General features: G+C 56.3%; 1 protein-coding gene across 5 annotated transcripts in view; it reads left to right on the top strand.

The window, feature by feature from the left end:
* Positions 1–1416: 1416 nt before the first annotated feature.
* The window catches only part of COL27A1 (collagen type XXVII alpha 1 chain), a 145116-nt gene continuing 128860 nt past the window's right edge, over positions 1417–17672 (top strand). For 3 of the 5 annotated variants that reach the window (XR_009532751.1, XM_060100662.1, XM_060100661.1), the window contains exons 1-3: positions 1418–1605; positions 7986–8056; positions 12503–14235. Coding sequence is in view for 3 of the 5 variants with exons in the window: in XM_060100662.1 (XP_059956645.1) it covers positions 1544–1605; positions 7986–8056; positions 12503–14235 (1866 nt within the window). In the remaining 2 variants the exon portion in view is untranslated. Of the gene's footprint in view, positions 1606–7985; positions 8057–12502; positions 14236–17672 lie in introns of all 5 variants that reach the window. The other 2 variants (XR_009532752.1, XM_060100663.1) reach the window with 1 other exon arrangement.

Below are 17672 nucleotides of genomic sequence, written 5' to 3'. Positions count from 1 at the left end.
GGGGTGCACGTGCGAGGAGTGAGTGTGTTTGTGCCCGCGTGCGATGGGCACTAGCGGAAACCTGTGTGCAAGTGGGGGGTAGCGCGCGTGAGTGTGTGCACTTGGGCTGTTACGTGTGCACGTGAAGATATGTATGAGAGGTGTGCACGCGGGTGTGTGCGTTGGGAGGATCTGGCTAGGCTAGGCTAGTATGCATTTGTGCGCGTGTAAGCACTAATGTGCATGCGTCTGCGTGTGTGGAGTCCGGGTGTGCGCCAGAGTCCAGACACCCCAGGGTGTGTTTGTGTGAGCCCAGGAGGAGTGCGTGGCTGTGCCTGCATGTGAGTGAGTGTGAGTGTGTGTCTGAGTTTGGAGCAAGTGTAGATATGTGTGGGAACGTGTGTATGCACCAGGGAACAAGTCGTGGAAGTGGAGGCGGAGGGGGATTCTGATGCCAGGGCTCGAACTGGGGTTGTGGGTGTGCGAATTTGCCAGGTGTTTGTGGCGGCATCAAGGTGTGCAGTTCTGCGCTCCCTAGTGGGATCTGAGGGAGCCTTTGGTCTACTCTGGGGTGAGGAGGTAGGTTAAGGTCCCATTTCTTACTGCGTGGAGAGGAGAGAGAGAGGAGACCAACATTGAACAAACGCACCCACTACGTGCCCAGGAAAGTCTGTCCTCCAGGGCGCCCTGAATCTGGGAGGAAAATAGGTGTGTGTATGTGTGTGGTAGAACACTGGTTGTTGTTTTCATGAGAGCCTGGACACTGAGTCCTAGTCCCAGATCTGTCCCTGGAACTCCGGGTTCCTTTCAGCAATAGTATCTGTCCCCTTTCCCCCTCTATCTTTGCCCCCAACTCGGGGACCCCCAGTTTCACGATCTAGAGGTCCCGAATCTCCGAACTGTGATCATCCCGCTGTACAGTCTTGGCCAACTCTTTCCTCTCTGTGAATCTCAGTTTCCCCATCTTTACAGGGGGTCTGGGGGGGGGGGGGTGGGATGTCTCAGCGGGACAGTCGTGGGCCCGCGGAGGCTGTGTCACCGGCTGCGGCCGGCAGGGGGCAGCAGGGGGCAGCAGAGGGCGGCCCGGCGCGGGGAGGAGAGAAGGTGGAGAGCCACCGCGGGCCGAGACTTTAAATCGCCTTCATTTCCCCCAAATCCTTCCTTTTCCTCTCCTCCCCCAGGCCGGCGGGGAGGCAGCTTCCACCGCCCTCCGCGCGCCCTCGCCCGGCCTTGCTCTGCCTCCGGGGACCGCCAGCAGCCCGCCTCCAAAAGTTTGATTTTTTTCCCCCCTGCTTCTTCTTCCTTTTCGGTGGAAGCAGAGAAAAGCGAGGCAGGGGCGAGCGCGGCGCCGGGACTCCTGGGACCATGGGCCTGGCGCGGGCGCCCGCGGGGCCCCGGCCGCGCTGCCTGCCTGCTCGGGCGCCCCTGGGAGCGGGGCTGCGCTGGGGGCGCGGAGGCCGAGCGCTCTGAGCCCGCCTGGCGCGGCGGGGCGGGGGGCTGGCGGCCCCATGGGGCGCGCCCACACTTGCCCCCCGGGCTCGGGAGCATGAAGTAGGGGCCCGCCATGGGAGCGGGATCGGCGCGGGGGGCCCGAGGCACAGCGGCGGCGGCGGCGGCGCGCGGGAGGTGAGTACCGGCTCGGGGACGCCCCCTCCCCAGCTTCTTGCGGCTCCGGAGGCGGGGGTTCCCCGCCGCGCGGGACGCTTCCAGCGGAACGTCAGCTTCCTGCTCCTTCCTTCACCCCTGCGAGGCGGGTCGCCAAGGGTTAACGCGGGCAGCGCCCCCGGCCCGGCGAGGGTTGGCGAGAGCGCTGCCCGCCCTGCCCTGCCTGGCGCGGCTGCCGGATCGCCTTGGGGCGGGGGCCGAGCTGGGGAGGGTCCCATGCAGAGCCAGCCCCGGGAATCGGGATTGGGGGTTGGGGGTGGCGCCTGGAGCGGCGGGCGGGCGGGCGGGGGCCGAGGGGGGCTTTTTGGATGCTTGGGGGAGGGGGAGATCTCCATTTCTGACTGTCTCGGTGTGTTCCAGTGTCAGTGTCCACAGGTCCCGAGCCTGTAGGTCTCCGTTTCTGTCGGTTCTCGGGAAACTTGTCTGCAAATTTCTGCGGGTCTCGGCTTCTGTTGCTGTCTCAGTGTCTGTGTGTCTTTGCACGTCCCCTGTTTCTGGAAGTCTTCGCATGTGTGTCAGTCTGTTTGGGTCTGTGTGTCTCAGTGCTTCCCTGCTTGGGGAGGGGCGGGGGGTGGTCCTCAATTCCTGTCCCGCGTGTGAGAGAGGAAAAAGTGTGAGCCAGCATGTCAGGGCATAAAGGGCCCTGGGAGATGACTAATTCGAACCCCTCGTTGCACAGATGTGAGACTCAGGGCCAGAGAGGGGCAGGGAATCTCCAAGGAGGGGCTGGGACCCAGCGGCTCTGATTCCCAGCCTGTGGAGTAGGAGTTGTAAAAGAGGGAGCATGTGCAAGAGGGAGTCACCGCGTGTGGGTGTGTGTGGCAGTGGGCAGGATGGGAGCAGCCCCTCAGGGCCCTGCGGACTGTGGCTCATGCTTACGGCCCAGAAAAGCGCAGAACTTGCTCCCTGTCCATCCTGCCCCCAGGACCAGAGGACATTCCCAAGACGCTGGTCAGAGCTGTAGCTCCGCCCTTGGCCACCATGCCCTGCCCCCTCTGCGCTGGAATCACGGGGGTGATGCCTCCCCCTCTCTTTCCCATGTCTTGGAAAAAGCGGGCTGGCTGAGATTCCCCCGCCCCTCACCGCCACACACACACACACACACACACACAGCACCAGTAAGCACACTGCTGACTCATTTTCTCCAGAAGACCCTGTGCCAGGGCGGATGCCAGTGGTTGGGTAGAAAAGTGGTGCCAGGCAAGCACCCCACAGTGGGGCCCAAGCTTTAGGTAAGTGGGCAGTGACGCTGTTTGAGGCCCAGCCTCTGCCTCCCTAACCACTGCAGTGCCCCAAACCCTGTGCCCTCTGGCCCCCTGCGTGCCTCCTAGCTTTGCTCCCAGCCCAGCTTCCATGACACTGTTATGGAGCATCCCTGGCCTCTCTTTCCTTCCCCTTCCTCGCTGTACTCAGAACACTCCCCTCCCTCGTGCTTCCATAAGCCTGCCATCCACAAGGCTCAGCTCAACAGCCATCAGCACCTCTGATGCCGCACTGAAGGGGGCTTGCCCTCCAAATGTAACCCACTGTCTGTCCCTCCCTGAGCACACTCCGCCATTACTTTATTGGCATAGGCTCTTCCTCCCTCTCTGTGTTCAGGGACCTTCTGGATACCCCACAACCTGCCTGGCACACGAAAATGCCATTTCAGTTGGTGGCGGAAATGGAAGCAAAACGCACTTCAGTCAAGCTGTGTGAATCCTACCTCTGCCCTGCGAGCTGGAGCAGGCACCTTGTCTTTCTGCCTCTCCTTTTTCTCATCGCCCCAAACGGGCATCCTCATTCCCAACCAGAAGGGTTTTTGTGAATATTAGTGGGACTGTGCTTGTAAAAGGCTTTTAGGACAGGGCCTGGCATGTAGTAAGTGCTCAATAAATGGCAGCTGTTATTTATATTATTATTCACTTCATCTTGAACGGATGTGTGAAACAACTGGAAAATTCTGGGCCGCATCCTGTCCAGACAGATGCCCTGTCTGTGTTCCCATGGAAGAGGTGTAAGGTGTGAAGAAAGCCTGGGCGTGGCTGTCTGGGCACGTGGGGCCTGACCAATCCATGGAGGCAGGTGGGACAGGTTCATCCCCCTTCTCTTTCCTGTGGTCCTCTGGCTGCATCCTTCCCAGCTTACTCCGTGGGATAACAGCCAAGCCCAGAGACCACGGGGCTGCTTTCCTTGTGTTTCTGTGCCCTGGGTCTCAGCTCTGAGCTCACAGTGGATGTTCAAGTTGTGTGGGTCTCTGAGCACCTGTATGTTCTCAGGTAGCAAGGAAAGAGGAAAAACCATGCACACCAGCTGCAGGCTCTGGCCGGCTTCGTGGTCCAGGAGTAACCACACTGGGTGTACTGGCAGAGGGCTTTTTGCAGGAGAAGAGAACACCTGGGTTCCCTTCTTGGAGGGCTGTGTGGCCAGGCTGTGTCTTCAAGGTCAGGCTCCCTAACTCATGGCTCCCGTTTCGGCCGCCTTCTGCCGTCTCTGGCCCCTGAGCTCTGGTCTTCCCGACATTCTGGAGCCCTGGCTTCGCCCAGCCAAGGCCCACAAGTCAGCGGTGAAAACAGAAGTCTGGAAGAACAAAGCTCTGAGCCAGTGCAGGCGCTAAACGTTACTAGCAGTAGCCTAAACAGGATTGGAACGGGAGCAAGTGAATCGGCAGGACCTCCCTCTGGGAGCCAACTTTCCAGGCCTGGAGCTTACTTAGATGGCTGTTGGCTCCCCAGGCTGCATCTCTGTTCCTGTTGGTGAAGGCTGGGACTCTGGTCTCTGGCAAGTAGGAAGTCCCTGTAAGTCTCTGATTTCTTCTCCATGGGAGACGAGTCGAGCAAAAAGGACTGTCTACTAGGTGGTGGAGTCAGATGATGTGGGTCACTGACGTGCTGTGTGACCTTGGGCAAGTCACTTCCCCTCTCTGGGCCTCAGTGGCCCATCTCTATAAAGAGGGGCTGGGACTAGAGTCTGGCCTCTAAATGATCTCAAAGGACCTTCTCCCACTCTATTCTCCTGTGCTATACTATGGCAGTTTCTGGGTCAAGTACACACAGAATCCAGGTCTGAGAGGGTCAGTTGCATTTGTTGAGGTGAATGAAAGGGAGACAAATATTTTTGTAACAGGCCTTTTCAGCGCTGAAATTCTCGAGTTAGAAACTGGTGTTAGGAAGCTTAACTGAAGAGAAGATTCCCATCCTATCTCCCCTGTGAGTCTTCTTTCTCCTGACCTTTAGGGCTTACAGATATTGCCCCCAATACATCCTCTTATTCTCTAGAGGGTGGTCGCCTTGGCATAACCCCAGCAGGAAAAACTGACCAAAAAGGATGTGCGTGGTTCTTGCACCTTCTCCTCTCCACCTGGCCTCTCTTTATCAGCTTGGGGAGCATCCTAAGAAGGGTAGATGTGACGATACAGGGAGAGACTCAAGGAGTGAGAGCTGGTGCCTGGAAAGGGCTGGGAAGAGAGGAGACCGGAAGGAAATGGAACAGAGACTAGTAAGGTTGCAGGAACCCTGGAGAGCTAGGGGCAGTGTCTTCTGAGGAGGCATTCTCAGGAAAGATGAGTTCCCTGGTCCTCTAAGTTCAGGCACTGCTGACCGACGGAAAGTGCAGTGAATTTCCTTATTGCAGACTTCTCAGAGCCTTTGCTATGCAGCTGTGCTTTGGAACTACCAAGACTGGGAGGTAGGAGACGGCTCTTCCCCAGTAGATCTGGCCACAGTTTCCTGGAGTAGCTACTTGGTGTGGGAAATAGTACTGAAGAGCTCTGTCCCCAGAGTCTGCCCATGGTGACCTTGAGGAAGCACCTACCGTCCCTAGGCCTCAGTTTTTGTCAAATCGAACAAAGCTGCCTGTTACTGTTCATCCCAGCTGACGTGTCTGCCATTTGCTTCAAGCGGGCAGGTCATGCCAGAAGGTCATGTCTCTACCCTTCTCCCGAGACAAGACCAGGGCCGCTAGGCACTGACCTTTCGTTATTGCTGGTGATGCACTGGAGGTGAGGCCCGTGAAGGCAGGGAGGACAGGCCCTGTGTAAAAGGCATCCTCACAGCAGTGGCAGCAGATGGGAGAGAATGAGGAGGGAGCAAGGATTATCCAGGAGCATCCCTGGAAAACGTCAGAGGTGGGGTGGGCCTGCTGGAGTTAAAGCTTTGAGAAGATACTTTGTGAAGTCCAGAGTCCTGTAATACCAGGTAACAGTCATTCCTTCTGCAAAAATACTCTGAACACTTACTACATGCCTGCCAGGTGCTGGGAAAACAAGAGTGAATAAGACAGATGGGGTCCCTGCCCTTCAGGGACTTGGGCTAGAAAGGGAAACAGAGAAATAGACAATGACCATACATGGGATACCTGGTGACGTATGCGCAGCAGGCTCTGGGAGATGACACCCAGGCTAGAATCTAACACATGAGTGCAAACTGACCAGGCAAAAGAGTAGTGTCCAGAGCACTTCAGATTAGCATGTGCAAAGGCCCAGAAGCGGGAGAAGGCTTTCAAGGGGCCGTCAGCGTCTTGAGTGCTGTTTCAGCTAGTTCACCTTATGCTCTGAGTAACTCTCAATTGAACAATGCTTAAACAATGAGGGGAGTTATTCCCTCCCATATCAAGAGGCCCAAAGGAAAAGCAGTAATAGGGTTGGCCAATTCAGCATCTCAAGTGTCATCAGACACCCACTGTTTTTCCATTCTGCCATCCTCACGTGCTCATGCGGCTTGTTACCTCATGTGCACAAAATGGCTGCAGCAGCAAGTCCTCACTCAATAATATGCAAAGGCTAGAGGAAAACCTTTTCCATGTCCCTTTGAAATTCTTTCTTAGAGGCCCTGACAGGCATCGCTCACACCTCATTGGCCACATTTGGGTCACATATGCATGCCTAAGCCAGTCACTAGCATGGCAGATTCCCAGAGTGGGCTTAGACTTATCCAGATTCATCCAGTATCCTCTGGAGTTCAGGTCTCCCTGAACTAGCAGAAAGGGGGGTGGCTGTGGGTAGGTAACCATCAGGGTCTTCCACGGTGTCCAGGTCAGGATTACCATTGATCCTAATTGCAATTAAATTGGAGTACTTGGTATTAAATCAGAGGGTGTTTTCCAAGGCTCCCAGGGAGCTGGGAAGAACCCAGGGCTCCAGACATCCACTCTGGCAGATGGGTTTCCTGGATTACGTGATTCCCCAGAAGCACATCATCCTAGGCTTTCTCTTGGAAATGGATCCTGGGCCCACGTGTCCCAGCCTTTGCCCTCACCACCCGCCTGTCGGGGCTCTTTCTGCCTGCATCCTAGCTGGCCGACTCTGGCCACGTGCCGCCCTCCCCTTTGCCTGCCTGGGGATCAGATGCCCCGGTGGCTTCGGGTGTCGCCAGTGGCTGCTCCCACAGGAAGGTGAAATCGGATCACTGCCTCTGCCCATCTTGGCAGGAGCCCCTGAGCAGAGCATTAACCCTTCCGGGCCCCAGAGTGCAGGGACAGCAGGGTTGCTCTAAGAATAAGAAGCACTTTGGTGGCTGGCAGCAGGCCGAGCCCTTGACATGCATGAGCTCATTTAATCCTCACGCCTGACTTGCAAGATAGGGAGTGTCAGCCGAGTTGTAGAGGAGGAGACAGGTTCAGGGAGGCGGAGGGACTCATCCAGGGTCACACAGCTGGTAAGCAATGGGGCCAGGTTTGCACCCGTGGGGGCCTGACTCCCCGTCGTCTCCTCTTCTCTCCTTCCCTCTCTCCCATTTCCTATCAGCATGAAGCCAGTAGGCAGATTCCTTAGCACACACTGGTCCTGGCTAAGGGGTCTTCTCCCCCTCTCCGCCGTGAGTCTGGAGATTGAGTTCTCATCTTTCCTGCCCTTTGAAAAGTTTACCTGTCATCTAAGCAGAGCAGTCTGGTCTTCCCACTGACCTTTCAGCCCTGGCTCTGCTGCTGCCCACTGGGCCTCAAGATCTTGAGGCCACTGTACAGATGGAGAGACTGAGGCCCAGAGATGGGGAGCAGCAGGGGCTGTTCCCTCGTTGCCTAGTGAGTCGGTGGCAGATTTTGAGCTGGACCCTGGGTCTCCTGACGGCCAGGGCAGGGCTTCCTGCCTTCTAGTTCCCCCCCGGTGACCTTGGTTTATTGATCTGTGAAAAGCGAGGTTGTATTTGTACCGTGTAAGCAGGTCCTGCCCCAAGAGGCTGTGCCTGGACCCCCGGGAGCGTGGGCTGGTCCGATGGGGTCCTGGAGCCTCAGCCTCGCCTCCTGCCTCCCCTGGGCGGGACCGGGGTGGGACTGGGGCTGGGTGATCCACTCCCAACTCCCCAGCTGGATCTGGACGTGAGAGGTGGAAGCTGATGTCACATCTGCTTGTGTCTCCTGGTCTCTAGGGGGTTTCTCTTCACCTGGATCTTAGTCTCACTTGCCTGTCACCTGGCTTCCACCCAAGGAGCTCCTGAAGGTAATTCTCTCTTCTCTTTGTCCAGGGGGAGACAAAGGAGGACAGAAGGGATCTGAGAACGCAGGGGTAGGAGACATCCGTTCCCCTAACTGGAACTCAGTGCCTCGACTTTCTCATCAGTAGAATGGAGCCAGTCATTGGCAAATTTCTCTCCCGGCTTGAAAGAATCACGTTTGATGTTTTGTGAAGGGTAGAAAGGGCTCAGTGCAGAAATATGGAAAGGTGATGCTTTTGTTCCTATGTAGGGCAGAATGTAAGTTACTTTGGGGCAGTAAGCTGCAGTTGTCCCTCTTTGTCCAATGGGTGCCCCCAAATAGTGCTGACAAGAGACACGCAGGCCACAAGCATCACTGCCCACGCCTGTGATCTGCCTTCCCCTTCCCGTGAGATGCCGCTTTTTCCCCCCGCTATCCCAGAGGAGCTGTCCGGGGGGCCCAGGCAGCGGGAGGCTGGCTACACCACTGCCCATGGAAACTGAAACGTCTCCCACATCTGTTTGTCAAGCGGCCACAATGCCGCTTAAAATAGCAGCCCCTCCCCCTCCTCCACGTCCGCCCGGCCTGTGTGCGGGGCAGGCGGCCGGGCACTCCCAGAGCCCCTGTGGCCTGACCTGGCCACCGGGCAGGGATTGGGCCCCTGGAAGGGGAGGGCTGTGCCCGGAAGAGACTCCTGCTGCCCAGCAACATTTTGTGCGAATGTCATATTTTCCGAGCTTGCTCTTTCCCCCCCAGAGTAGGTGAACAGCTGTCCAGAGTCCTGAGTCAGGCACGAGGGGGGTGGTGGTGGTGAGGAGAGGCTGGAGCAGTGTGGAGCCCGGTTTATGTAATAAAGGGATCTTGCTGCGGCCAGCTGGCCGGGTCCCTCCATCTTGGCTTTGGGCTGAATTCATTCCCTTGTCCCCCAGCTCCTCTCCCCTGATGGGATTCTGGATGTGTCTCCACCCTACCTTCCAACCAGTCTAGGGGCTCCAGCGCAGGATAGCATAGTGACGAAGGAAGGACAAAGACCCGGGGGCCAGCTGGGCCTTTTATTATAAGCTGTGTGACCTTGGGCAAGTTCCTATCGCTCAGTTTTCTGACCCTCCTCTGTAAAATGGGGATAATTAACAGTACCTGCTGTATAAATGATTGAGATTATAGAGAGAGAGAACCCACGTAAATCACATAGTAAGTGCTCAATAAATATTAGTTCTTCTTATTGTTAATTATATACTACCTGACAAGTTTGGGCAAGAGCGGCCCTTCTCTATCCCCTTGGAGCCCACGGTGGTCAGAGGCTCCCGGAGGCTTAGCGGTGACCACCTCTGTCAGTTCCAGGTAGCAGAGTTGGGGACCTGGCCCCTGAGCTGCAGGTAGTGTGCAGGGGAGGCCTGGAGACTGCCCGGTGTCAGTTTTAAAACCCACATGGAGGGCTTCCCTGGTGGCGCAGTGGTTAAGAATCCGCCTGCCAATGCAGGGGACATGGGTTCGAGCCCTGGTCCGGGAAGATCCCACATGCCGCGGATCAACTAAGCCCTTGCGCCACAACTACTGAGCCTGTGCTCTAGAGCCTACGAGCCACAGCTCCTGAGCACGTGTGCCACAACTACTGAAGCCCGCATGCCCTAGAGCCCATGCTCCGCAACAAGAGAAGCCACTGCAGTGAGAAGCCCTCACACCACAACGAAGAGTAGCCCCCGCTCGCCACAACTAGAGAAAGCCCGTGTGTAGCAATGAAGACCCAATGCAGCAAAAAAAAAACCAAAAACAAAAACAAAACCCACCTGGAGAGGATGATAAGGGAAACCTCCTCGGTGCCACCTGGCCTGGCCAGTTGTCATCTTCCCTGAGGGAGTGCAAGCGGCTGTAAGTTGCAGGGTGCAGGGAGAGATGTGTGCAGGCCTGAGAGCCTCTCAGGGGCTGCCGAGGTGGGACAGCGGGCAGTGACTTTCTGTCATTACAAGTGGCTCCTCCCTTTTAAGTTGTTTATAGTGAGAAGTATCTTATGATACTAAGAGGCTTTCAGTGATTAAACGTATAAAGTATGCTACTACTCACAATCCTTAAACAGTGTGGTTTATGTTAGCTTAGGACTTGGGGACAGACAGGTGGGAGAAAGGAGGAATTTGAAGTGAGGTGAAGGCCCTCGGGTCCTAGGGAAGAATAAGAGTCTTCAATCCAAGCCAACGTGAAACAGCAGCCTACAGCTACAGAGTTCTTAGAACATTCTTAGCACTTTGTGGCCACCTCCAGGTCTGGTTTCCCTTGTCTTTCAGGCAGGGGAACTGAGGCCTGGGGGGCAGGAAGAGACTTGGCCAGAGGTACCTGATGCAGGGGTGGGTGAGGATAGATAATAAGGAAGACCTCCATTTCATCTCCCAACACCTCGATGAGGTAGGCACTCTTTGCAGCCTCGTTTTACAGCAGAGAGAACTGAGGCTCAGGGTCTAGACTCATGGGTGGTCTTGTCTGGCTCTTAAGTCCAGCCTTCTGACTCCAGAGCCTGCTATGGAACCATTATGCTACCATGTTACCAGCACTCAGGTTCTCAGTTTTTTCCAGCCCATTTATCTCTCTGTCCATCCACCTGTCCATCTCACAGTGGTTGACATAGGGTCTACTAAGAGCTGATTGCATTCAGCCCAGTGGACCCCCCTCTTACTCCAGGTGATGAGGGAGAGAGCATTCCACACTCAGGGGTTAGGATGCTGAGCTCAGAGGAGGGGGCCTGAGGACCTTTCCCAGGACCCAGTTCGGGAGGCAGCCTCTCCTTTCCTGCTGAGATGGAGCTCCTGAGCAGGCCTCTGCAGACGCTGGCAGCTCAGCCAACTGGAGGAGGTCGAGTGACCCGACGAGCGGCAAGGTCAGGAAACCTTTCCATAAACACCCTGGAAGCCCTCCTTTTGCTCTGGCAAGCCCAGCCGGCATAATCACCAGGCAGATGTGACCTGGCCAGACCACGGTCCCATGTCCAGACACTTCGCCAGAGGACAGAGGTTGCAGGGATGCCTTGATTACTTCCTCTGCTCTGTCCAAGGCCACACAGGGAGGAAGGGAGTCATTGGAAATGTCCTCTGCCTTCTGTGTAGACAGCAGCTCCCCCAGTCTGCTCCAGCCTGAGAGAGACTTTGGGGGTGGGAAGGAGACTAGGTGAAAACAATGGTGAAACTAGTCAGGTCCCCTGGACAGCCTTCCCAAGCTCCAGTGACATGAACATTCCTGTCGTTCCCTCACTTATGGGCCAGCTTCCTGGAGAATATGGCTTTCAAGGAAGAGAGAAGGGGAAACAAACCATGGTGGGCAGGCTCTTATACCCTTAGTTCTAGCATTTGGTGATTATCATTTTTAATATTAATAGCTCTCCTTCAAAGCTGCTTATTTTACGCCAGGCAGTTTTTTCCAAGTGCATTCTCATTTAATCTTCACAACGTCCTTCTGAGTTTGGTACTACTATTATCCCATTTAAAAGATGGGAAGACCGAGGCACTGAAGTCACAATGCTAGTAAGTCGTGGGATTTTTTTGTTTCTTTGTTTGTTTGTTTTTTGGTCTTTTTTTTTTTTTTTTTTTTTTTTTTTTTTGCGGTACGCGGGCCTCTCACTGTTGTGGCCTCTCCCGTTGCGGAGCACAGGCTCCGGACGCGCAGGCTTAGCGGCCATGGCTCACGGGCCCAGCCACTCTGCAGCATGTGGGATCTTCCCGGACCGGGGCACGAACCCGTGTCCCCTGCATCGGCAGGCGGACTCTCAACCACTGCGCCACCGGGGAAGCCCAAGTTGTGGGATTTGAACTCAGGAAGTTTGGCTCCAGAGTCTGTGTTTTTAGCTGCTACAGATGGTCCCTAACTTACGATGTTTTTGATTTATGATTTTTTGAGTTGATGATGGTGCAAAAGTGAAACTGTACTTCGAGTTTTTGATTTTGATGCTTTCCCAGGCCAGCGATATGCAGTATGATACTCTCTCGTGATGCTGGGCAGTGGCAACTCACAATCAGCCACGAGATCACGAGGGGAAACAACCAATACACTTAAACCATTCTGAACCAGTACAATCATTCTGTTTCTCGCTTATAGTATTCAACAAATTATGTGAGATATTCAGCACTTTGTTGTAAAATAGGCTTTGTGTGAGATGATTTAGCCCAACTGTAGGCTAATGTAAGTGTTCTGAGCCTGTTTAAGGTAGGCTCGGCTAAGCTGTGATGTTCCGTAGGTTAGGTGTATTCAATGCATTTTTGACTTAGGATGTTTTCAACTTACCTTGGCTTTATCGGGATGTAACTGTATCATAAGTGGAGGACGGTCTGCATGTGCAGGACCACATAGCCAGACGAGGGATTGGTTCCAGCTCTGTGCTGTCAGCCACAGCCATGGGGCAGCAGGTAGCAGCGGTGGACTGTCCTCACCGTCTGTGCAGCCGGAAGCAGGCCCTGACTGTGTCCTCTCCCCCTCTGCCCTCCCTCTCCAGATGTGGACGTCCTCCAGCGGCTGGGCCTCAGCTGGACGAAGGCAGCGGGCGGCCGGAGCCCCCCATCCCCAGGGGTCATTCCGTTCCAGTCCGGCTTCATCTTTACGCAGCGGGCCCGGCTCCAGGCCCCCACGGCTGCCGTCTTCCCTGCCGCCCTGGGCACAGAGTTGGCGCTGGTGCTGAGCCTCTGCTCTCACCGGGTGAACCATGCCTTCCTCTTCGCCGTCCGCAGCCGGAAGCACAAGCTGCAGCTGGGCCTGCAGTTCCTCCCCGGCAAGACAGTCGTCCACCTGGGGCCCAGGCGCTCCGTGGCCTTCGACCTCGACGTGCACGACGGGCGCTGGCACCACCTGGCCCTGGAGCTCCGCGGCCGCACCGTCACCCTGGTGACGGCCTGCGGGCAGCGCCGGGTGCCTGTCCCGCTGCCTTTCCACAGGGACCCAGCGCTTGACCCTGAGGGCTTGTTCCTTTTTGGGAAGATGAGCCCACATGCAGTCCAGTTCGAAGGTGCCCTGTGCCAGTTCAGTATCTACCCCGTGACGCAGGTCGCTCACAATTACTGTACCCACCTGAGAAAGCAGTGTGGACAGGCTGACACGTACCGGCCCCAGCTGGGACCCTTCCTCCCCCGAGACTCTGGCACACCCCTCACCTTCCAGACCGACCTTGCCCTGCTGGGCCTGGAGAACCTGACCACTGCCACGCCAGCCCTGGCGTCACGGCCAGCAGGCAGGGGGCCCAGCGTGACTCTGGTGCCTGCCATGCCCGCCAAGCCCCTAAGGACTAGCACCACAGGCCCGCACCAGCCCGTCACAGGTGGAGGCCCAGCCCGGACCCTCCTGCCACCTGCCAGGCTGTCAGCCAGTGAAGGGCTGCCTCCCGTGCCCCCAGCCTCCCCTGCCAGCTCCACCAGGCCTGTCCAGCCACTGAAGAAGAGCACAGCCACCAAAATCCCCAAAAGTCACCCCACCAAGCCTTCGGCCCCTCCTCCTTCAATTGCCCCTGTCAAAAGTCCCTGCCCCACCCAGAAGGCAGCTCCGCCTTCCTTCACAAAGTCAGCTGCCCCCACCAAGAAGCCTGTGCTACCCACTTCCCTCCCAGTTCCTGACAAAGTGTCCTGTCCCACAGTGAAGCCGATCCAGAGGAACCCTGTAACGCCCAGACTTCCAGCACCCAGCACCCGGCCCCTACCTCCTGCTGCCGGCTCCTCTAAGAAGTCTTTTCCCCCAGTGGTCCAGGCGGAGGCCAAGAAGAGCAGTCGTGTCAGTGAGCTAGCCCCTGCCCGCACCAACACACACGGACCTCCCCGACCCGCTGTCCTGCCCGCATCATCTGCCCCCAGTCCTAGAGCTTCCAGGACTAATCGGCCACAGGCCACAGCAATGCCTCCCACCCCAGCTCCTGGTTCAGCCCCCACTGGAAGCAAGAAACCCACTGGATCAGAAGCCACAAAGAAAGCCAGATCCAAGAGCAGCCCCTGGAAGCCCGTCCCTCTCAGACCTGGGAAGGCAGCCAGGGATGTCCCATTTAACCATCCGACAACTGGGCCGAGCCGCAGGCAGCTGCAGCCCAGCCAGCAGACCACCCCGGCCCCGGCACTGGCCCCGGCACGATTCCTGTCCTCCAGCCCCCAGCCCGTGAGCACTGGCTCTTCGTTCTTCCACCTGGTGGGACCCACACCTTTCCTGCTGCTGATGGGACCTCCGGGGCCCAAGGGAGACTGTGGTTTACCGGTAAGACTGGGTGGGGTGTGCCTGCTGCTTGGAGCCTGAGCGGGTGACTGGGGCAGTTGGGCAATTGCTCCTGGTCAGGGCAGAGGAAGTGAAGCAGCTTAGAGCAGGGAGCTGGTTACAGGCAGCGCCTTGACTCCCACCCGGGTCCCCCATGCCTCCGCCTCGGCTGTATTCATGATTGCACATCCTGCCCCAGATTTGTGATCCCCTGAGGTGGACTTGGGTCTGGTGGCCCCCTCCAGGTAAGAGCAAACCCTGGGCTTTGGTTAACCCAGGCCCCAAGTCACTCTTTGCTAGCCTCACTGTAAAGGTTGAGCGTCTTAAGGAAAACCACGAACTGACTGGCCCCAGGTTACGCAGTCCCCAAGGCCTGAGCCCTGGAACAGGGTTCCTCCAGCCCACCAGCTTGTCTGCGAGTTTCAGGCAAAGGTCACACATGGGTAGGGCTGAGTGTGTTTTCTTTCGCACGTGCAGCATTGTTTAAAATGTTTAATAAGTTATTAATATTTTTTTAAATGTGAGAGATTTCTTCTAAAAGACTGGGTGAGTGGCTTTTCTTGGAAGAGGGAGAGATGCAGTGGCCCGTGGGCTGCGGCCGGGTCAGGGCTGCTGCTTTAGACAGGACAGGCCCCCTCCTGTGTGTGCCTGCCCACACGTCTCCCGCTTGGCCTTCAAACCCAGTCCTTTCATCTTGTTTCTGTTACCTGCCTGGCTCCTGTAGACATTTGATTTGTGGCCCCTGGTAGAGGAGTTTGGGGTGAGGAGGGTCAGGGTGAGTCCAAGCAGTCAAGGAAGAGAGAAGGAACATTCCACGTGCAGGAAACGGTCTCGGGGTCGATGCCTCCGGCATGCCTGGGACTGTCTCCAGGGGCAGCGACCTTTCTGCAGCTGGAGGCCAATTCCTCCGGGTGGGGAATGATGAGATGGAGTTTCCAGAAAGCTCGGGCCTCTGCTCTGTTCTCCTTCCTTGGAGATGACCACCGTGTGGGTTCCTCCTTCCCGGGGCCGGATCGCCCACCAGGCTCTGTGCTTGGGGTTAGGCTCCCCGCAATTTGGAGACAGTGGCAGATACTGGGAATTCCCAGGCCTTACAAACACACTTAATGAGTTTTAATAATCATTAGGAATAATATTTATTCAGCCTGTCTCCAAGGGGACCGAGAGCCCGTTTTTATTATAACCATATTGTAGAACTTACGGAAATTGTATGCATTGCTTTGCAATTATGTCAACATTCTGCTCAAGTCCCGTGTTCTGAACTTGGCAGGGTGTGGAGTGGGGAGCCGAGGAAAGCAGGAGAAACCCTTTTCACCCCTCCAGGCTACCCAGTCCTACTCAGGCACCAGGTACCTTTGGCCCGTGATAGCTCAGTTTCCCAAGCTGTGGAGGGGTTGGCCTCACGGGCTGTGAGGTCGAAAGGGGGTGAATTGTCCCCCTCTGATAGAGGGGGGGGAAGTTTAGGGTCTCCACCCCGCCGAGTGGAGGAGGCCAACCCTGTCCCCCAAGGCCGTGTGTGACGTGGAATGAGGGAGGCCGTGTCCAAGCCAGCAGAACTGGAGCAGAAGCAGGTTTTCAGGGTGTAGACGCTGCCGCTGGGCCTTTCGGGTGCCTGAGCCTCGTACTTTTCTCCTGGGCTTTGGTGACGTGGGTCAGCAGGAGGTGAGGCCTCCTGCCAGATCTGGTCTTGAACTTCCCCCCTGATCGAAGAAGGTGCTGGAGTTGACCTGTTCAGGGGACGGATGCTTAGGGACCATTCAGTTCACCCTCATCATTGGGCGGGTCAGGAGCCTCAACACTGTGTCCAGAAAGGGCCAGGATTCACTCAGAAGCCACACAGGCAGAGCTGAAGTGTACGCCCCAGCTCCAGACTCCAAGATCAGCACATTCCAGTCCCCGCCCCCCCGAGTGTCTGCTCTGAGACCCTAGGACTCAGGGCTGAGAGGCTGCGGGCTTCAGAGCTGTGTCAGGCCCTGTCCTTGGTCTCAAGTGAAGAGTTCAATGTCTAAAAAATCTTTTGTTTCTATTCCTATCACGTTCATGAGTTACTTCCACACACGTGGCATCTCCCTTTAGGACCTTGTAGAAACTGATCCAGGAGGGTAGGATGTGTGCACTAACCCCTCCTCTACAGATGAGAGGACCAGGGTTGGGGAGAAAAAAGACTTGGCCAAGGGCACGCAGCATGTTCTTGCAGGAGGAGCTGGGATGCAGCTTCAGCGAGGACCATGGCTCTTCCTTCTTCTCCAGCCCAGAGCAGATGAGGGCAAGAGGGAAGACATCAGTGTGCCCGGGTGCCATCCTGCCTCGGAACCTAGTCTCACTCCAGTAGGAGCCAAGAAGCTTCTAGAAGCTTTGTCCAGTCCGCTGTGGCAAACTGGTGGTGAACTGGTCATTTATATTTCACCAGATATCAGAAATTATTCATTGAGGTGGCATCTTTGAACAGCAGTGACAAGAACTCGTGTTCCTTCTGTTTTCTCTTATCCCCGCCCCAAACCCTCAGATACATTCAGGATCTTAACCCCAGCAGAGCAGAAGCTGTGCTGCCCGGGACATGGGGCTTAATTGTCCCCAGTCTGGGCACACACAGACCTGGGTTTAAATCCTGGCTCCACTCCTTACTAGCTCTGCGGCCCCAACCCACTCTAAGCTTTGGTTTCTGCAGAAGGTAATAGCTCCCACCTCCTGTGAGGAAGCCAGTTGAGGAATCTCCAGGTGCCTTGGAGTTTTCGATTTGCTGGGTGATTTGGGGAACTTCTTTCCTCTCCCTGGGGCTGTCTCCCCTCTATGACCCAGTGTTGGGAGATCTCCCTTCTTAGAAATGACTGCAGGACCTTTCAGAGCCTGAGAGAGGGTGTTCAAGGCTGTGTCTGGCCAGTTCTGCATGGTTCTCGAGGGGCACGGGACAGACTGGCAGAAGCTGAGATAGAGCTGTGGACCCAGGCCTGCCAGGAGTTGTAGCACTGAGGGAGGGAGCTCTGTGGGAGCCCCAGGAGCACGGGGAACATGGAAAAGCTGAGCTTGGCCCCGGGTGACTAGGGGCGGGGAAGCTGTGGTTCACAGAGGCTGCACAGAAGCTGCACAGAAGCCCCACGCCCAGGAGGAGGCGAGTCAAGGCCTTATTTATTCACGATCAGGCTGCTGGCATTTGCACGCCCTTGCACTTTTTCCAAGCGTCACCTCAGGGAGACCCGGCCGAGCGCCTGGCCCACAGCAGATGGTCCATGACTATCTGGGAGATGAATGAAGGAATTTGATCCTTACGGAAAACAGGTTGTCCTGACACGCAGGCCAGGCTCTTTGAGGTTACACAGATCTTTGCTGCCGGTGGAGTAAGGAGGCACTTGTAGGGCAAGAGCACACAGACTTTGGATTTGGAATGACCTGGGTTTGAACCATTCCCTTATCCAGCCATCTTTTCATTCTTTCAACAAATG

The sequence above is a fragment of the Mesoplodon densirostris genome, chromosome 6, assembly GCF_025265405.1.
Source record: "Mesoplodon densirostris isolate mMesDen1 chromosome 6, mMesDen1 primary haplotype, whole genome shotgun sequence".
Taxonomy (NCBI): Eukaryota; Metazoa; Chordata; class Mammalia; order Artiodactyla; family Ziphiidae; genus Mesoplodon; species Mesoplodon densirostris.
Note: the sequence above shows the minus strand (reverse complement) of the source record. Positions and strands in the feature narration are given on the sequence as shown.